This window comes from Rhinopithecus roxellana, chromosome 19 (genome assembly GCF_007565055.1).
Source record: "Rhinopithecus roxellana isolate Shanxi Qingling chromosome 19, ASM756505v1, whole genome shotgun sequence".
NCBI classification, from domain to species: Eukaryota; Metazoa; Chordata; class Mammalia; order Primates; family Cercopithecidae; genus Rhinopithecus; species Rhinopithecus roxellana.
The window spans coordinates 34,453,265-34,469,695 of record NC_044567.1 but is presented as its reverse complement, the minus strand read 5'-3'; the positions used below and the strand labels follow the sequence as shown (position 1 = coordinate 34,469,695).

Below are 16,431 nucleotides of genomic sequence, written 5' to 3'. Positions count from 1 at the left end.
AAACAATCCCCTGGGAAAACTCAGGATTGTGTTAGTGAAGAAATATGTTCGTCTCCAATATCCTGTTTTGCTTTATCTTGCTCAGAAGGAATAAGAATGTCATCCCTTAAAAAAAAAAAAATGAAATAACCAAAACCACAAGAATAAAAGGTGTATTACTTTTTAAACGGAAAGAACAGACTTAATCAGATAATTGGCAACAGCTGGAGCAAACAGCGGTCTCTTTTCTTTTTTTTTTTTCCTTTTTTCTTTTTCTTTTTCTTTTTTTTTTTTTTGAGACGGAGTCTTGCTCTGTCACCCAGGCTGTAGTGCAGTGGTGCGATCTCGGCTCACTGCAAGCTCGGCCTCCCAGATTCACGCCATTCTCCTGCCTCAGCCTCCTGAGTAGCTGGGACTACAGGCGCCCACCACCACGCCCGGCTAATTTTTTTTGTATTTTTACTAGAGACGGGGTTTCACCATGTTAGCCAGGATGGTCTTGATCTCCTGACCTCGTGATCTGCCCGCCTCGGCCTCCCAAAGTGCTGGGATTACAGGCTTGAGCCACCACGCCCTGCCTTCTTTTTTAACATCTTTATTGAGCTATAGTTCTCATACCATAAAATAGACCCATTTATAGTGTGCAATTCATTGGCTTTTGGTATATTCACGTTTCTTTTTTTATTATTCTTTAAGTTCTGGGATACATGTGCAGAACTTGCAGGTTTGTTACATAGGTATACACGTGCCAAGGTGGTTTGCTGCACTCATCAACCTGTCATCTACATTAGGTATTTCTCCTAATGCTATCCCTCTCCTAGTCCCCCACCCCACAATGGGCCCCGGTGTGTGATGTTCCCCTCCCTGTGTCCGTGTGTTCTCATTGTTCAAGTTCCACTTATTGGTGAGAACATGTGATGTTTAGTTTTCTGCTCTTGTGTTAGTTTGCTGACAATGATGGTTTCTAGCCTCATCTATGTCCTTGCAAAGGGCATGAACTCATCCTTTTTATGGCTGTATAGTATTCCATTGTGTATATGTGCCACATTTTCTTTATCCAGTCTATCATTGATGGGCATTTGGGTTGGTTCCAAGTATTTGCTATTGTGAACAGTGCTGCAATAAACATACATGTGCATGTATCTTTATAGTAGAATGATTTATAATCCTTTGGGTATATACCCAGTAATGGGATTGCTGGGCCAAATGGTATTTCTGGTTCTAGATCCTTGAGGAATCGCCAGTCTTCCACAATGGCTGAACTAATTTACACTCCCACCAACAGTGTAAAAGCATTCCTATTTCTCCACATCCTCTCCAGCATCTGTTGTTTCCTGACTTTTTGATGATCACCATTCTAACTGGTGTGAGATGGTATCTCGTTGTAGTTTTGATTTGGATTTCTCTAATGACCAGTGATGATGAGCTTTTTCACATGTTTTTTTGGCCACATGAATGTCTTCTTTGGAGAAGTGTCTGTTCATATCTTTTGCCCGCTTTTTGATGGGGTTGTTTGTTTTTTTCTTGTAAATTTGTTTAAGTTCTTTGTAGGTTCTGGATATTAGCCCTTTGTCAGATGGCTAGACTGCAAAAATTTTTTTCCCATTCTCTAGGTTGCCTGTTCACTCTGATGATAGTTTCTTTCACTGTGCAGAAGCTCTTTATTTTAATTAGACCCCATTTGTCAATTTTGGCTTTTGTTGCCATTGTTTTTGGTGTTTTAGTCATGAAGTCTTTGCCCATGACTATGCTCTGAATGGTAGTGCCTAGGTTTTCCTCTAGGGTTTTTAGGGTTTTAGGTCTTACATTTAAGTCTTTAATCCAGCTTGAGTTAATTTTTATATAAGGTGTAAGGAAGGGGTCCAGTTTCAGTTTTCTGCATATGGCTAGCCAGTTTTCCCAGCACCATTTATTAAATAGGGAATCCTTTCCCCATTGCTTGTTTTTGTCAGGTTTGTCAAAGATCAGATGGTTGTAGATGTGTGGCATTATTTCTGAGGCCTCTGTTCTGTTTCATTGGTCTATATATCTGTTTTGGTACCAATACTATGCTGTTTGTTACTGTAGCCTTGTAGTATAGTTTGAAGTCAGGTAGCGTGATGCCTCCAGCTTTGTTCTTTTTGCTTAGGATTATCTTGGCTATTCATGCTCTTTTTTGGTTCCACATGAAATTTAAAATAGTTTTTTCTAATTCTGTGAAGAAAGTCGATGGTAGCTTGATGGGAATAACATTGAATCTATAAATTACTTTGGGCACTATGACCATTTTCATGACATTGATTCTTCCTATCCATGAGCATGGAATGTTCTTCCATTTGTTTGTGTCCCCTCTTATTTCCTTGAGCAGAAGTTTGTAGTTCTCCTTGAAGAGGTCCTTCATATCCCTTGTACGTTTTATTCCTAGGTATTTAATTCTCTTTGTAGCAATTGTGAATGGGAGTTCACTCATGATTTGGCTCTCTGTCTATTATTGGTGTATAGGAATGCTTGTGATTTTTGCACATTGATTTTGTATCCTGAGACTGTGCTGAAGTTGCTTATCAGCTTAAGGAGATTTGGGGCTGAGATGATGGGGTTTTCTAAATATACAATCATGTCATCTGCAAACAGTAACAATTTGATGCCCTCTCTTCCTAGCTGAATATGCTTTATTTCTTCCTTTTGCCCGATTGCCCTGGCCAGAACTTCCAACATTATATTGAATAGGAGTGGTGAGAGAGGGCATCCCTGTCTTGTGCCAGTTTTCAAAGGGAATGCTTCCAGTTTTTGCCCATTCAGTATGATATTGGCAGTGAGTTTGTCATAAATAGCTCTTATTATTTTGAGATACGTTCCATCAATACCTAGTTTATTGAGAGTTTTCAGCATGAAGGGTTGTTGAATTTTGTCGAAGGCCTTTTCTGCATCTATTGAGATAATCATGTGGTTTATGTCATTGGTTCTGTTTATGTGATGGATTACATTTATTGATTTGCATATGTTGAACCAGCCTTGCATCCCAGGGATGAAGCCAACTTGATCATGGTGGATAAGCTTTTTGATGTGCTGCTGGATTCAGTTTGCCAGTATTTTATTGAAGATTTTCGCATCACTGTTCATCAGGGATATTGGCCTGAAATTTTCTTTTTTGTTGTGTCTCTGCCAGGTTTTGGTATCAGGATGATGCTGGCCTCATAAAATAACTTAGGGAGGATTCCCTCTTCTTCTACCATTTCAAATAGTTTCAGAAGGAATGGTATCAGCTCCTCTTTGTACCTCTAGTAGAATTTGGCTGTGAATCTGACTGGTCCTGGGCTTTTTTTTGGTTGGTAGGCTGTTAATTACCACCTCAATTTCAGAACTTGTTGTTGGTCTATTCAGAGATTCAACATCTTCCTGGTTTAGACTTGGGAGAGTGTATGTGTCCAGGAATTGACCCCTTTCTTCTAGATTTTCTAGTTTATTTGCATTAAGGTGTTTATAGTATTCTCTGATGGTAGTTTGTATTTCTGTGGAATCAGTGGTGATATTCCCTTTATCATTTTTTATTGCATATATTTGATTCTTCTCTCTTTTCTTCCTTATTGGTCTGGCTAGCATTCTATCTATTTCATTGATCTTTTCAAAAAACCAGCTCCTGGGCTGGGCGCAGTGGCTCACACCTGTAATCCCAGCACTTTGGGAGGCCAAGGTGGTCAGACCACAAAGTCAGGAGATCAAGACCATCCTGGCCAACACGGTGAAACCTCGTCTCTACTAAAAATACAAAAATTTGCTGGGCATGGTGATGGGTGCCTGTAGTCCCAGCTGCTCGGGAGGCTGAGGCAGGAGAATGGCATGAACCCGGGAGGTGCAGCTTGCAGTGAGCCGAAATCACGCCACTGCACTCCAGCCTGGGTAACAGAGTGAGACTCTGTTTCACAAAAAAATAAAAAAATAAAAAATAACAATACTCCTTGATTCATTGATTTTTTGAATGGTTTTTCGTGTTTCTATCTCCTTCAATTCTACTCTGATATTAGTTATTTCTTGTCTTCTGCTATCCTCTGAATTTGTTTGCTCTTGCTTCTCTAGTTCTTTTAATAGTGATGTTAGGGTGTCAATTTTAGATCTTTCCTGCTTTCTCTTGTGGGCAGTTAGTGCTATAAATTTCCCTCTAAACACTTTAGCTGTGTCCCAGAGATTCTGGAATGTTGTGTATTTGTTCTTGGTTTCAAAGAACTTATTTATTTCTGCCTTCATTTTGTTATTTACCCAGTAGTCATTCAGGAGCAGGTTGTTCAGTTTCCATGTAGTTATGTGGTTTTGAGTGATTTTCTTTTTTTTTTTTTTTTCCTTTTTTTTTTTTTGAGACAGAGTCTCACTCTGTCGCCCAGGCTGGAGTGCAGTGGCACCATCTCAGCTCACTGCAAGCTCCGCCTCTCAGGTTCACTCCATTCTCCTGCCTCAGCCTTCTGAGTAGCTGGGACTACCAGTGCCTGCCACCACGCCTGGCTAATCTTTTTGGTACATTTTTTAGTAGAGATGGGGTTTTATTGTGTTAGCCAGGATGGTCTTGATCTCTTGAGTGAGTTTTCTTAATCCTAAATTCTAATTTGATTCCACTGTGGTCTGAGAGACTATTTGTTGTGATTTCTGCTCTTTTGCATTTGCTGAGGAGTGTTTTACTTCCAATTACTTGGTCAATTTTAGAATAAGTGCCATGTGGTGCTAAGAAGAACGTATATTCTGTTGATTTGGAGTGGAGAGTTCTGTAGATGTCTATTAAGTCTGCTTGGTCCAGAGCTGAGTTCAAGTCCTGAATATCCTTGTTAATTTTCTGTCTCGTTTATCTGTCTAATACTGACAGAGGGGTGTTGAAGTCTCCCATTATTATTGTGTGGGAGTCCAAGTCTCTTTGTAGGTCTCTGAAGAACTTGCTTTGTGAATCTGGGTGCTCCTGTATTGGGCACATACATACTTAGGATAGTTAGCTCTTGTTGCGTTGATCTCTTTACCATTATGTAATGGCCTTGTTTTATCAGAGGCTAGGATTGCAACTCCTGCTTTTTTTTTTTTTTTTGCTTTCCATTTGCTTGGTAAATATTCCTCCATCTCTTTATTTCAAGCCTATGTCTGTCTTTGCACATGAGATGGGTCTCCTGAATACAGCGCACCAATGGGTCTTGACTCTTTATCCAGTTTGCCAGTCTGTGTCTTCTAATTGGGGCATTTATCCCATTTACTTTTTTTTTTTTTTTTATCAAGTAACAAGACTGATTTATTACTTTGCAGTCATAGCACATTAAAAATATATTGCCAGAGGGATAATGGTCCCACATACGAAAAATGTCTATAGGGAAAAGGCTGTGATTTATTGCAAAGCACAATATATAGCAAATTCCAAGGAAGGGCAAACACATTTTAAAAACAAATATTTAAATTTAATGGCTTAAGCCAAAGTCTCAGTTACTTTCTGGAGAATTCAGAACTATTAGGGGTAGAAGACTGCTTTTCCTTTTTTCTCTTCTTTTTTTCCTTTTTGTGATGTTTCCCTTTTTTTGATTTGCTATTTTTTTCTTTTTTCTTTTCTTTCTTCTGATATTTTTGTTTCTTTTGTTTTGAAGTGTCCTCTTCAGTGGAACTGGATGAGTAAGACCTTTTCCTTTTTTTTTTTCAATTTGACTTTTTCTTTTCTTTTTTCTTTTTTCTTTTCCTCTTCTTCATTTATTCTTTTTTCCTGTAATGCCTGCAATTTATTCAGTTCTTCATTCTCTTCATCGCTGTCTTCACTACTTGTACTGCTGACATCCAAAACTATGTCCCTTTTAGGGTCTACTCGGAGAAAATTGCGGCATTCAAAAGTCAGGTGACCAGGGTAGCCACATTTTTTACAGCCTGCTCTGACACTGTCCTTGTTGCAACCTGGGACTGCCATGACAGTGGTAAGAGGGGTCACTTGAGCCTCCGGCTTTCGAAGTGGCGCTTGCTTCCCGCCAGCTGCGAGAACTACTTTTAAGGTTAGTATCGTTATGTGTGAATTTGATCCTGTCATTACGATGCTAGCTGGTTATTTTGCCCATTAGTTGATGCAGTTTCTTCATAGTGTTGATGGTCTTTACTATTTGGTATGTTTTTGCAGTTGCTGGTACCGGTTGTTCTTTTCCATGTTTAGTACTTCCTTCAGGAGCTCTTGTAGGGCAGGCCTGGCAGTGACCACATCTCTCAGCATTTGCTTGTCTATAAAGGATTTTATTTCTCCTTCACTTATGAAGCTTATTTTGGCTGGATATGAAATTCTGGGTCGAAAATTCTTCTCTTTAAGAATGTTGAATATTGGCCCCCACTGTCTTTTGGCTTGTAGGGTTTCTGCAGAGAGATCCACTGTTAGTCTGATGGGCTTCCCTTTGTGGGCAACCCGACCTTTCTCTCTGGCTGCCCTTAACATTTTTTCCTTCATTTCAACCTTGGTGAATCTGACAATTATGTGTCTTGGAGTTGCTCTTCTCGAGGAGTATCTTAGTGGTGTTCTCTGTATTTCCTGAATTTGAATGTGGGCCTGTCTTGCTAGGTTGGGGAAGCTCTCCTGGATCATATCCTGAAGAGTGTTTTCCAACTTGTTCCATTCTCCCCATCACTTTCAGGTACACCAGTCAAACGTAGATTTGTTCTTTTCATATAGTCCCATATTTCTTGGAGACTTTGTTCATTGCTTTTCATTCTTTTTCCGCTAATCTTGTCTTCATGCTTTATTTCATTAAGTTGATCTTCAATCTCTTATATCTTTTCTTCTGCTTGATCAATTAGGCTATTGATACTTGTGTATGCTTCACAAAGTTCTCATGCTATGGTTTTCAGCTCCTTCAGGCCATTTATGTTCTCTAAACTGGTTATTCTAGTTAACAATTTCTCTTAACCTTTTTTCAATGTTCTTAGCTTCCTTGAATTGGGTTAGAACATGCTCCGTTAGCTCAGAGGAGTTTGTTATTACTCACCTTCTGAAGCCTACTTCTGTCAATTTGTCAAATTCATTCTCCATCCAGTTTTGTTCCCTTCCTGGCAAGGGGTCGTGATCCTTTGGAGGAGAAGAGGTTTTTCTGGCTTCTGGAATTTTCAGCATTTTTGCCCTGGTTTCTCCCCATCTTCATGGATTTATCTACCTTTTGTCTTTGATGTTGGTGACCTTTGGATGTTGTTTTGGTGTGGACGTTCTTTTTGTTGATGCTGATACTATTCATTTCATTTGTTAGTTTTCCTTCTAACAGTCAGGCTCCTCTGCTGCAGGTCTGCTGGAGTTCGCCGGAGGTCCACTCCAGACCCTGTTTGCCTGGGTCTCACCAGCGGAGGTTGCATAACAGCAAAGATTGATGTCTATTCCTTCCTCTGGAAGCTTCATCCCAGAGGGGCACCCACCAGATGCCAGCCAGAGCTCTCCTGTATGAGGTGTCCATTGACCCATTTGGGAGGCGTCTCCCAGACAGGAGGCATGGGGATCAGAGACCCACTTGAGGAGGCAGTCTGTCCCTTAGCAGAGCTCGAGTGCTGTGCTGAAAGATCCGCTGCTCTCTTCAGAGCTGGCGGGCAGGAACGTTTAAGTCTGCTGAAGTTGTGCCCTCAGCCACCCTTTCCCCCAGGTGCTCTGTCCCAGGGAGACGGGAGTTTTATCTATAAGCCCCTGACTGGGGCTGCTGCCTTTCTTTCAGAGATGCCCTGCCCAGAGAGGAGGAATTTAGAGAGGCAGTCTGACTATAGTGGCTTTGTTGAGCTGCAGTGGGCTGTGCCAAGTTCAAACTTCCCTGGCAGCTTTGTTTACACTGTAAGAGGAAGACAGCCTACTCAAATCTCAGTAATGGCTGATGCCCCTTCCCTAACCAAGCTCGAGCAGCCCAGGTCTACTTCAGACTGCTGTGCTGGCAGTGAGAATTTCAAGCCAGTGGATCTCAGCTTGCTGGGCTGCGTGGTGGTGGGATCCACTGAGTTAGACCACTACTTGGCTTCCTGGCTTCAGCCCCCTTTCCAGGGGAGTGAATGGTTCTATCTCGCTGGCATTCCAGGCATCACTGGGGTATGAAAAGAAACTCCTGCAGCTAGCTCTGTGTCTGGCCAAACAGCTGCACAGTTTTGTGCTTGAAACCCATGGTCCTGGTGGCATAGGCACTGGAGGGAGTCTCCTGGTCTGCGGGTTGCAAAGACCATGGGAAAAGCGTAGCATCTGAGCCAGCATGCACTGCTCCTCATGGCACAGTCCCTTACGGCTTCCCATGGCTAGAGGAGGGACGTATCCAGCCCCTTGCACTTCCTGGTGAGGCGATGCCCCACCCTGCTTCTGCTTGCCGTCCATGGGCTGCACCCACTGTCTAACCAGTCCCAGTGAGATGAGCCAGGTACCTCAGTTGGAAATGCAGACATCACCCACCCTCTGCGTTGATCTTGCTGGGAGCTGCAGACCAGAGCTGTTCCTATTTGGCCATCTTGCCAGCCGCTGTATATTCACATTTCTTAAAGGATTTGCAACCATCACCACAGTGACTATGAAAACATTTTCATCTTCGTAAAAGGACATGTCGTACCATTTAGCTAGTACAACCTGACATTCCCTTTCCAACTCCCCAGGCCGAAACAACCTCTAGTCTACTTTTTTTTCTCTATGGATATCTCTGTTCTGGGCATTTCGTATAAATGAAATTATATAATATGTGGTCTTTTGCAATTGGCTTCTCTCATTCAGCTTAAAGTTTTCAAGGTGTATCCATGTTGTAGCACGTATCAGTACCTCTTTGCTTTTTGTGGACAAATAATGTTCTAGTGTCATTCCTAGCATCAAATAATGTTCTAGCATATAGATATACCAAATTTTGTTTATCCATTCAACAGTTAATGGACATTTGGGTTACATTTTGAATAAATGCTGTTATAATGCTGCATATCCATGAATTTCTGTAATACTATGTAATATTAGATAATTCACCTTTCATGAATATAATAATGCTGGTTATCTGTGTATGAATTTCTGTGTGGACATATGTGTTCATTTCTCTTTGGTACTTATCTAGGAGAGGAATTGCTGTGTCACATGGTAACTCTATGTTTAATCTTTTGAGGAACTGTCAGAATGTTTTCCAAAGCAGTAGCACCATTCACATTCCCAACAGCAGTGTATGAGAGTTCCAATTTCTCTATATCCAATGTGTTATTATCAGTCTTTTTTTTATTCTGGCTAACGTGAGTGTAAAGCGGTATCTCATGGTTTTGATTTGCATTTCTCTGGTGACTAATGGCACAGAGTATCTTTTCCTGTGCTTATTGGCCATTTGTGTATCTTCCTTGGACAAACGCCTCTTCCAGGCCTTTGCCCGCTTTTTTATTGGAATGTTTGCCTTTTCATTGAGATGTAAAGTTTATTACTTATTCTGGACACAAGGCTCTTACCAGCCATATGCTTTGCAAATGTTTTCTCCTATGGGTGTGCTGTCTTTTCACTTTATTGATGGTGTTCTTTGAAGCACAACAATTTTGAATTTTGTTGAAATCCAACTTATCAACTTTTTTGTTGCCTATGCTTTTGGTACTCTAGCTAAGAATCGTTTGTCAAATACAAGGTCATGCAAGTTTACCCATGAGTTTTCTTCTAAGAGTTTTATAATTTTATCTCTTACATTTAGGTCTTTGATCCATTTTGAGTTAACTTTTTATATGGTGTTAGATAAGGGTCCAACATCATTCTTTTGCTTATGGATTTTCACTTGTCCCAGCACCATTTGTTGAAAAGCCTATTCTTTTCTCATTGAATGGTCTTGACACCCTAGTCAAAAATCAGCTTACTGTAGATATGTGGGTTTATGTCTAGACTCTCAATCCTATTCCACTGATTTATGCATATATTTTTGTGCCAATACCACACTGTCTTAATTACCATTGTTGTGTAGTAAGTTTTGAAATCAAGATGTTTGAATCCTGCTACATTGTTCCATTGTTCTTCTTTTCAAGATTGTTTTGGTTATTCTTGTTCTCTTGCAATTCCATTTGAATTTTAGAATTGGCTTGCCAATTTCTATAAAGAAATATGCTGAGATTCTATTGGGGATTGCATTGAATCTGAAAACAGTGTGGGAGCATTACCATCTTAACAATGTGAAGCTTTCCAGTCCGTGAACCTGGGATGGCTTTCCTAGTATTTAGATCTTTTTAAATGTCTTTCAATAATATTTTATAATCTTCACAGTATAAGTTTTGCAGTTCTTTAGTTACATTTATTTCTATTTATTTTATCCTTTTTGATGCTATTATAAGTAGAATTGTTTTCTTAATTTAATTTTTAAATTTTTAATTGCAAGTATTTGAATTTTAGAATCAGCTCACCAAATATAATTGATTTTTGTATATTAATTCTTGCTGAATATCTTTACTAGTTCTAAAAGGTCTTTAGTGGATTCCTTAGGATTTTCTATATACAAGGTGATATCATCTATGAATAGAGATAGGTTTAATGTTCTTTTCAAATCCGGATGCCTTGTATTTCTTTTTCTTGTCTAATTGTACTGGGTGGAACTCCCTGTATAATGTTAAATAGAGGTGTTGAGAGCACACATCCTTGTCTTGTTCCTGATCTTAGAGAGGAAGCATCTAATATTTCACCAGTACACATGATGTTAGGTATGGATTTTTCATAGTTGTCCTTTGTCAGGTTGAGGGAGTTCCCCTTCATTGCTCGTCTGTTGAGTGTTTTTATCGTGAAAGGATATTGGATTTTGTCAAATGGGTTTTTGAGCCTATTGAAATGATCATGTGATTTTTGCTTTTTATTCTGTTTATGTTTTACACGAATTCATTTTCAGATATTGAGCGAAATTTGCCTTCCTCAGATAAATCCCACTTGTCTGTGGTGTATAATCCTTTTACATACAGCTGAAATAGTTTGCTATTATTTTGTGAAGAATTTTTGAATTCATATTCATAAGAAATATTGGTCTGTAGTTTTTATTTCTTGTGATATCTATGGTTTTGGTACCAAGGGAACACTGGCTTCATAAGAAGAGACCAGTGTTACCTACCTTACTTTTCTATTTTTAGAGGAGTTTGTTAAGAATTGGTATTAATTCTTCTTTAAATATTTGGTAGAACTCAGTAGTGAAGCCATTTGGGCCTGGGTTTTTTTGTTTGTGAATATTTTATTAGTAGTAGTATTAATATATCAATCTCTTCACTCATTCTAGGCCTATTCGTATTACCTACTTCATATTGAGTCAGTTTCAGTAATTGTGTCTAAGGAATTTGTCCATTTCATCTAAGGTGTCTAATTTGTTGCTTACAATTATTCATAACATTTCTTTATAATTTTTTGTTTTTGTTTGTGGAGGATCAGTATAATGTCCCTTCTATCATTGCAGGTCCTCAAGGCAGACAGGTTCCCAAGGAAGCGAAGTTGTCCCATAGATAAGAGATCAATAGCAATCATGACCAAAGGAACTGATAGCAGATAAGCTGTTTCTACTCAGGTGTTTTATTCTAACCCTTCTCTGTTTTGGGGGGACTCCATGAGTTATATGTAGAATGTAAGGCTAGACTGTCATCTGACTTGGTGTAATTTTCCAGGAGACTAAGCTGAAAATACCTATTAGATTCTTCAAAATATACATGCCCTCTGTTTTGGCAACATCCTTACCAGGAGTTTAAGATTTGGACATACTTTTAAAAACTCACCAATATTCATGTACAAGGATGTCCACAGAAATATTTTGATTAATAATAAAAACTAGACACAACCAAAATGTTTGTCAATGGAGGGCTTTATTTAACATATTAAATAAAGGTTTGTACAACAATACAATTAAATACTAATTTTGAAAGAATAAAATAGTGTTCACTAAAAAGCATGAGGTATATGCTGGTATAGAATGGTATAGAATGATCTGAAATTTTTATCATTAAGTGAAAAGTGCAAAACAGTGTGAGTAGTATGATCACTTTTGTGTACATTTTAAAAATACATAGACGGATGTACATATGTGGGCAATTTTTTTTCCTGGAAAAAATCATAAGAAACTCTGTCTTATGGTTACCTTTGGCGAGAGACTGTGAGTAGGTGGGAAAGAGGCTTTCAAATTGTATTTTTCCCTCTAGATACAAGATAGGATGTTATAATCCTAGATATATGATTTTTTTTTTTTTAATGCCAAGACTGTTACCTGGGTAGGGAGATTAAGGGCCATTTTTGGTTTTCTTCTTTGTTTTTATTCATTTTTTTTAATGAAATTTTAGAAAAGTTTATGAAATAAAAGTGTATGTTTTCAAAGTACAGCTTGTGAAATAAAATTCCTAGTTTTCTTAATCTCACATGCATCTCATGGCCACCTGTGCCACCTTAAAACTATCTGAGTCAAAAGCAGAGTAATAGGTCACTACTGAAAACCTCAGAGAAGAGAAGTCCTGCTGTCACAGACAGCCGAAGACAGAAGAGCACAAGGTGCCTGAAGGTGGCTTTATGCTAGGCCCCTGCTACTCAAAGTGTGGTCGGTGGACAAGCAGCATCCACCTCACCCAGGCACTAATTGGAAATGCAGAATACCAAGCCCCACCTGGGCCTGAATTTTCAGAATCTGCATGCTATCTGATTTCCCAGGTGATTCACTAGCATGTTGAAGTATGAGGCCTCCTGCACTAGCTCAGAGGTGTCATCCCCAGTTGCATGCTGTAATCACCAGAAGTGTTCTTTAAACCTCACAGTCTAGGATAGGTCCCATCATGGAAACAGGGAATCCAAATCTCTAATGGGAATTCCTGTATGGGAGAGTCCAATGTGCAGACTGATACTGAGAATCCTGCATAACAGTCAACGTCTCTCCTTCATGCTCTTTCAAATACACCTCTGTTGTAACATGTGTGATAACCACTCTAATCCTTAAGAGTCTTTCTAGGTACTAGTCACTATGCTGAACAGTTGATCCATATAACTTCCTTTAAATCCCCACAGCCCTATACCCTTGGTATTGGCATCCCTGTTTTGCAGATGAGAAAACTGAATCTTAGTGTTTAAGTAACCTTTCCAGGCTCCTATGGCTGGTAAGGAGCAAAGGACAGGCTCAAACCCAGGCTCTCATTTCTATGCTCTTAACCCTATTATAATATAGTCACTTGTTTACTTGTACCTCTCACTAAAATGTGACCTTTCGATGTTAAGATATACGTCATTCCTTCTTTATCTTTGGTACCCAATTCAAAATAGTTGCACAAAACATATGAAGGACTATCAAGTGCATCATTTGCTTGTTATTTTGCAGACACACAATAAAAGGTCAATGGGTAAAAATAGGGACGCAAGAGACACAACTCAGAAACCCGGAGCTGGGTGACAATGGTGGCCTTTTCTCTCCTTCAGGATGGCATTAGGAGCTTAGTTGGTGCCAACCAATGTTTTATCTGCAAGATCTGCAAGAGTGGCCTCGAGTCACCATCATTCAGACCTTTCACCATATCATACCTCAAGGTTAGGGATCTGAGATGCTTATGCCAACATTCCCAGTATATCACAGCAGCTCATGACATGCTTCCATGTTTTCCATGTGGGTCATCAGACAACAGAGCACCAGAGAGGGCTGAATTAAATGAATATTCAAGTTCTTTCCAGTCCATTTACAACTTCCATTTCAGCTACAATTCCCAACTGTCTCCAATTAGCAGACGTTTGCACAGACATCATGAAGGCACCATGTGCTCATAGTAGCTTGTAAAATAGCTATGATTTTGGTGCCTTAGCACCATCCTATAACCCAAATCTCCAGCTCAAGTTTGCTTTCCACTGAAGCTCTTCATCCTGCTCCAACAGGCACCTTGTACCCACACCCAAGTCCCCACAAAAACTCAAGAGAGACCAGTGAGTTACTCTGATGTTTATTTTAATGCATCTTAGTCCACACAGTTGGTATAAAATCAGAAAACGCAAAGCAAAATCAAAAGGTCTGGAGTCTTAGCATCAGAAGGGCACCATATATACATCTACAGTTGGTGGCCAATACAAGTCATCGCCAGACAGTCCTTGGAGGCACAGAACAGTCTAGACCCAGCCAAGCCCTGGGAACTCACGGTCCCAAGGAGTCTAGACACTTGTTCTGATGCTCTGACCGTAAGAAAAATGTGGGAGTGATGAAGGCTTTATGATTTACTCATTATAGTAATAATAGCAGCCTAGCTAGGTACAAAAGCAGTTATAAACCATTTATATTACACATAATTATTCAGGTCTCCATTCTATCTTATGTTGTAAAATTGTTAATTGGATTTCCAGTGAGTCGTTTAGATGATTAGTGATAATAAGGAATGGTAAATCCATAGCACCATTTCAAAGATTTGTTGTCACTGATGTCTCCTTTAGATGTGTGACCGAGATACTCCACCTGTAAGGGCAAGTATGCCAAAGCCACAAGCCGTGTTTTTGCGAGGGCTCCAGTTTGGGCATTTTGTCCGTGTGCACGTAAAGCTTCACACAGAGGTTCAGGCAGCGGCTGTTTCTGTTGGATGCACTGGGTCACCCACCAGAAAAGGGCTTTTGGACATTTGGGGTTTCTACCCACACTTTGATTTTCTAAATGAGGTGGACTGGGAGGGAGGTATCTTCTTTCAGATGAAAGGGAAGGGGCAAGATGGAGTTATTTTATTTCTGGGTAAAACAAAACAAACAAACAAAAAACAAAACAAAAATACTGAGCTGGATTATACTGTTAGGATGTAAAGTTCCTTAGCTACTTCTTTAAGGTTCAACACGAGGCTGATGGTCAACATAAAAAGCAAACAATACTATGTACATATATGTAAAAAGTGTTATAAATAGGTTTTATAAACCGGAGATATTATATACATCTCAATCAACAGCAACCCCCACCTCCACTGCTTTCTGTTTGATTTGGTTTGAGTTTGGGATTTTGGGCTAGCTCTTTTTTTTTTTTTCTGTTTTCTGGTTTCCCTTCCTCCCTTCCCTGTGTACGCTCAGAGCCTCAGACAGACCGTCTGGGCGCCTCATTCGCGTTTCCGCAAGATCACGTAGACGACACCGCTGAGAAGGGCCAGGGGGAAGGCCACCCAGGCCAGGATGTAGGCAAAGCCGTAGGAGTAATCTGAGTTGAGATGCCATTCCGGGTGCCTCACCGTGTAGATGGCCGCAGCACTCATCACACACAGACCTGGGGGAGGAGAGGGAAAGCTGGGTGAGGGAGAGTCCATGGTAGACCAGCCCCGTCTTTGCCACCCCAGATGCTGACAAACACTGGGTAGGAAGAACATTTCTACCTCTGGAAAGAAATCTACTTCCAGGTCCAGAATTGAAAGGAGGTAGCTCAAAAATATGGGAACAAGGAAAATGACTTGCTCTCTACTTCCAATCTCGGCCATCCAGGCCTTAATCTCTGAGGGTTTTATTTACCTTTTCTGCCCTATTTCTCTCTCTTTAACTATCGTCAGTTCCCAGGCCACACTACATGGCCAGCAGGCATTCAGGCTACAAGAAAAACCTACCTGTCTCTTTGCAAGGGTGGTTGGGTATGGAAGCCCCTGGAAATCTATGCGCCACTCTACAAATGAGTAGTGGCATTACCTGAAGCCAATGGAAGTGAAGTGACATTTTACCATTATTAGAGTCACGCCATGGTAAAAGGATTAAGCTCCATGCAGACCACAAGGGCCTATAGTCCCCCTAGCAGAGTTGCCACGTACCAGGTGAAGCAAGCAATGACTATGGACACTGCCAAACAGACAAAGAAATGTGTGGAGGGGAAAAAAGAAAGTGAGGAAGAAATGAGGACGCAGCAGACAGTACGAGTGGGAAGCCACGCTGTGGAGGGGGAAAATGATCAAAGGCAAGCTCCATTTCCCTGGGTGCCCCAAGGTTGCATCTGAAGCCCAAAGAAGGCTAAAGGGCATTGGATACGCAGGCAGGTCAAGCGACCCTCCCTGGCCCACCAGTGCGGCCCTTCGGTGTGGGAAAGAGAAGAAAGACCCTCCACCTTGGGCCCTGTGGAGCAGCCACACTCAAACTGATGGCCCCAGCCCACATGACAGTCAGTGCTTCCCCACAAGGAGGGGTCCAGTGATGTCAGCACCCCAGCCTGGAGCTGCACAAAGCCTGGTCTGTTTCCTCCCTGAAAACAGGGTCTTTGAGAAGCTCTGAGTGACTCTATTATAAATCCAGTATGCCGTGTGGGATTCATGCAGTTCCAGAGCTCCCAATGCACCCGCTCCCCCCCCCCCCCGGCCACCTACATCTAACCTCACTGCTATTTGGGCTGCTGTTTTACTGGACACTGCAACTTTGTTTGAGGACAGTACAGAAGTGGGAATACGCCACATGAACCACCCTGTGAAGCCTGTCCTCCTGCAACTCAGAGGAGAAAACTCCCGCTTGATTGGCCCCCGTCAAGAGAGCCATACAATAGTCTTGGAACCAAGATGGGACAGCATCCAGGACCTGCCACCTACAGGAAGTTCAGAAAACAGCAAAGATGGCCA

At 40.8% G+C, this 16,431-nt stretch overlaps 1 protein-coding gene and 1 pseudogene across 3 annotated transcripts in view; both read right to left on the bottom strand.

Moving 5' to 3' along the window:
• Window positions 1–5,354: 5,354 nt before the first annotated feature.
• LOC104661287 lies at window positions 5,355–5,943 on the bottom strand (annotated as a pseudogene). The gene has a single exon (XR_747829.2). The product of XR_747829.2 is annotated as a protein SREK1IP1 pseudogene (transcript).
• A 7,865-nt stretch (window positions 5,944–13,808) lies between these two features.
• The window catches only part of PMP22 (peripheral myelin protein 22), a 35,795-nt gene continuing 33,172 nt past the window's right edge, over window positions 13,809–16,431 (bottom strand). For both annotated transcript variants that reach the window (XM_010370570.2, XM_010370569.2), the window contains exon 5: window positions 13,809–15,110. In XM_010370570.2, the coding sequence (XP_010368872.1) occupies window positions 14,947–15,110 (164 nt within the window). In that variant the 3' untranslated portion in view covers window positions 13,809–14,946. The remainder of the gene's footprint in view (window positions 15,111–16,431) is intronic.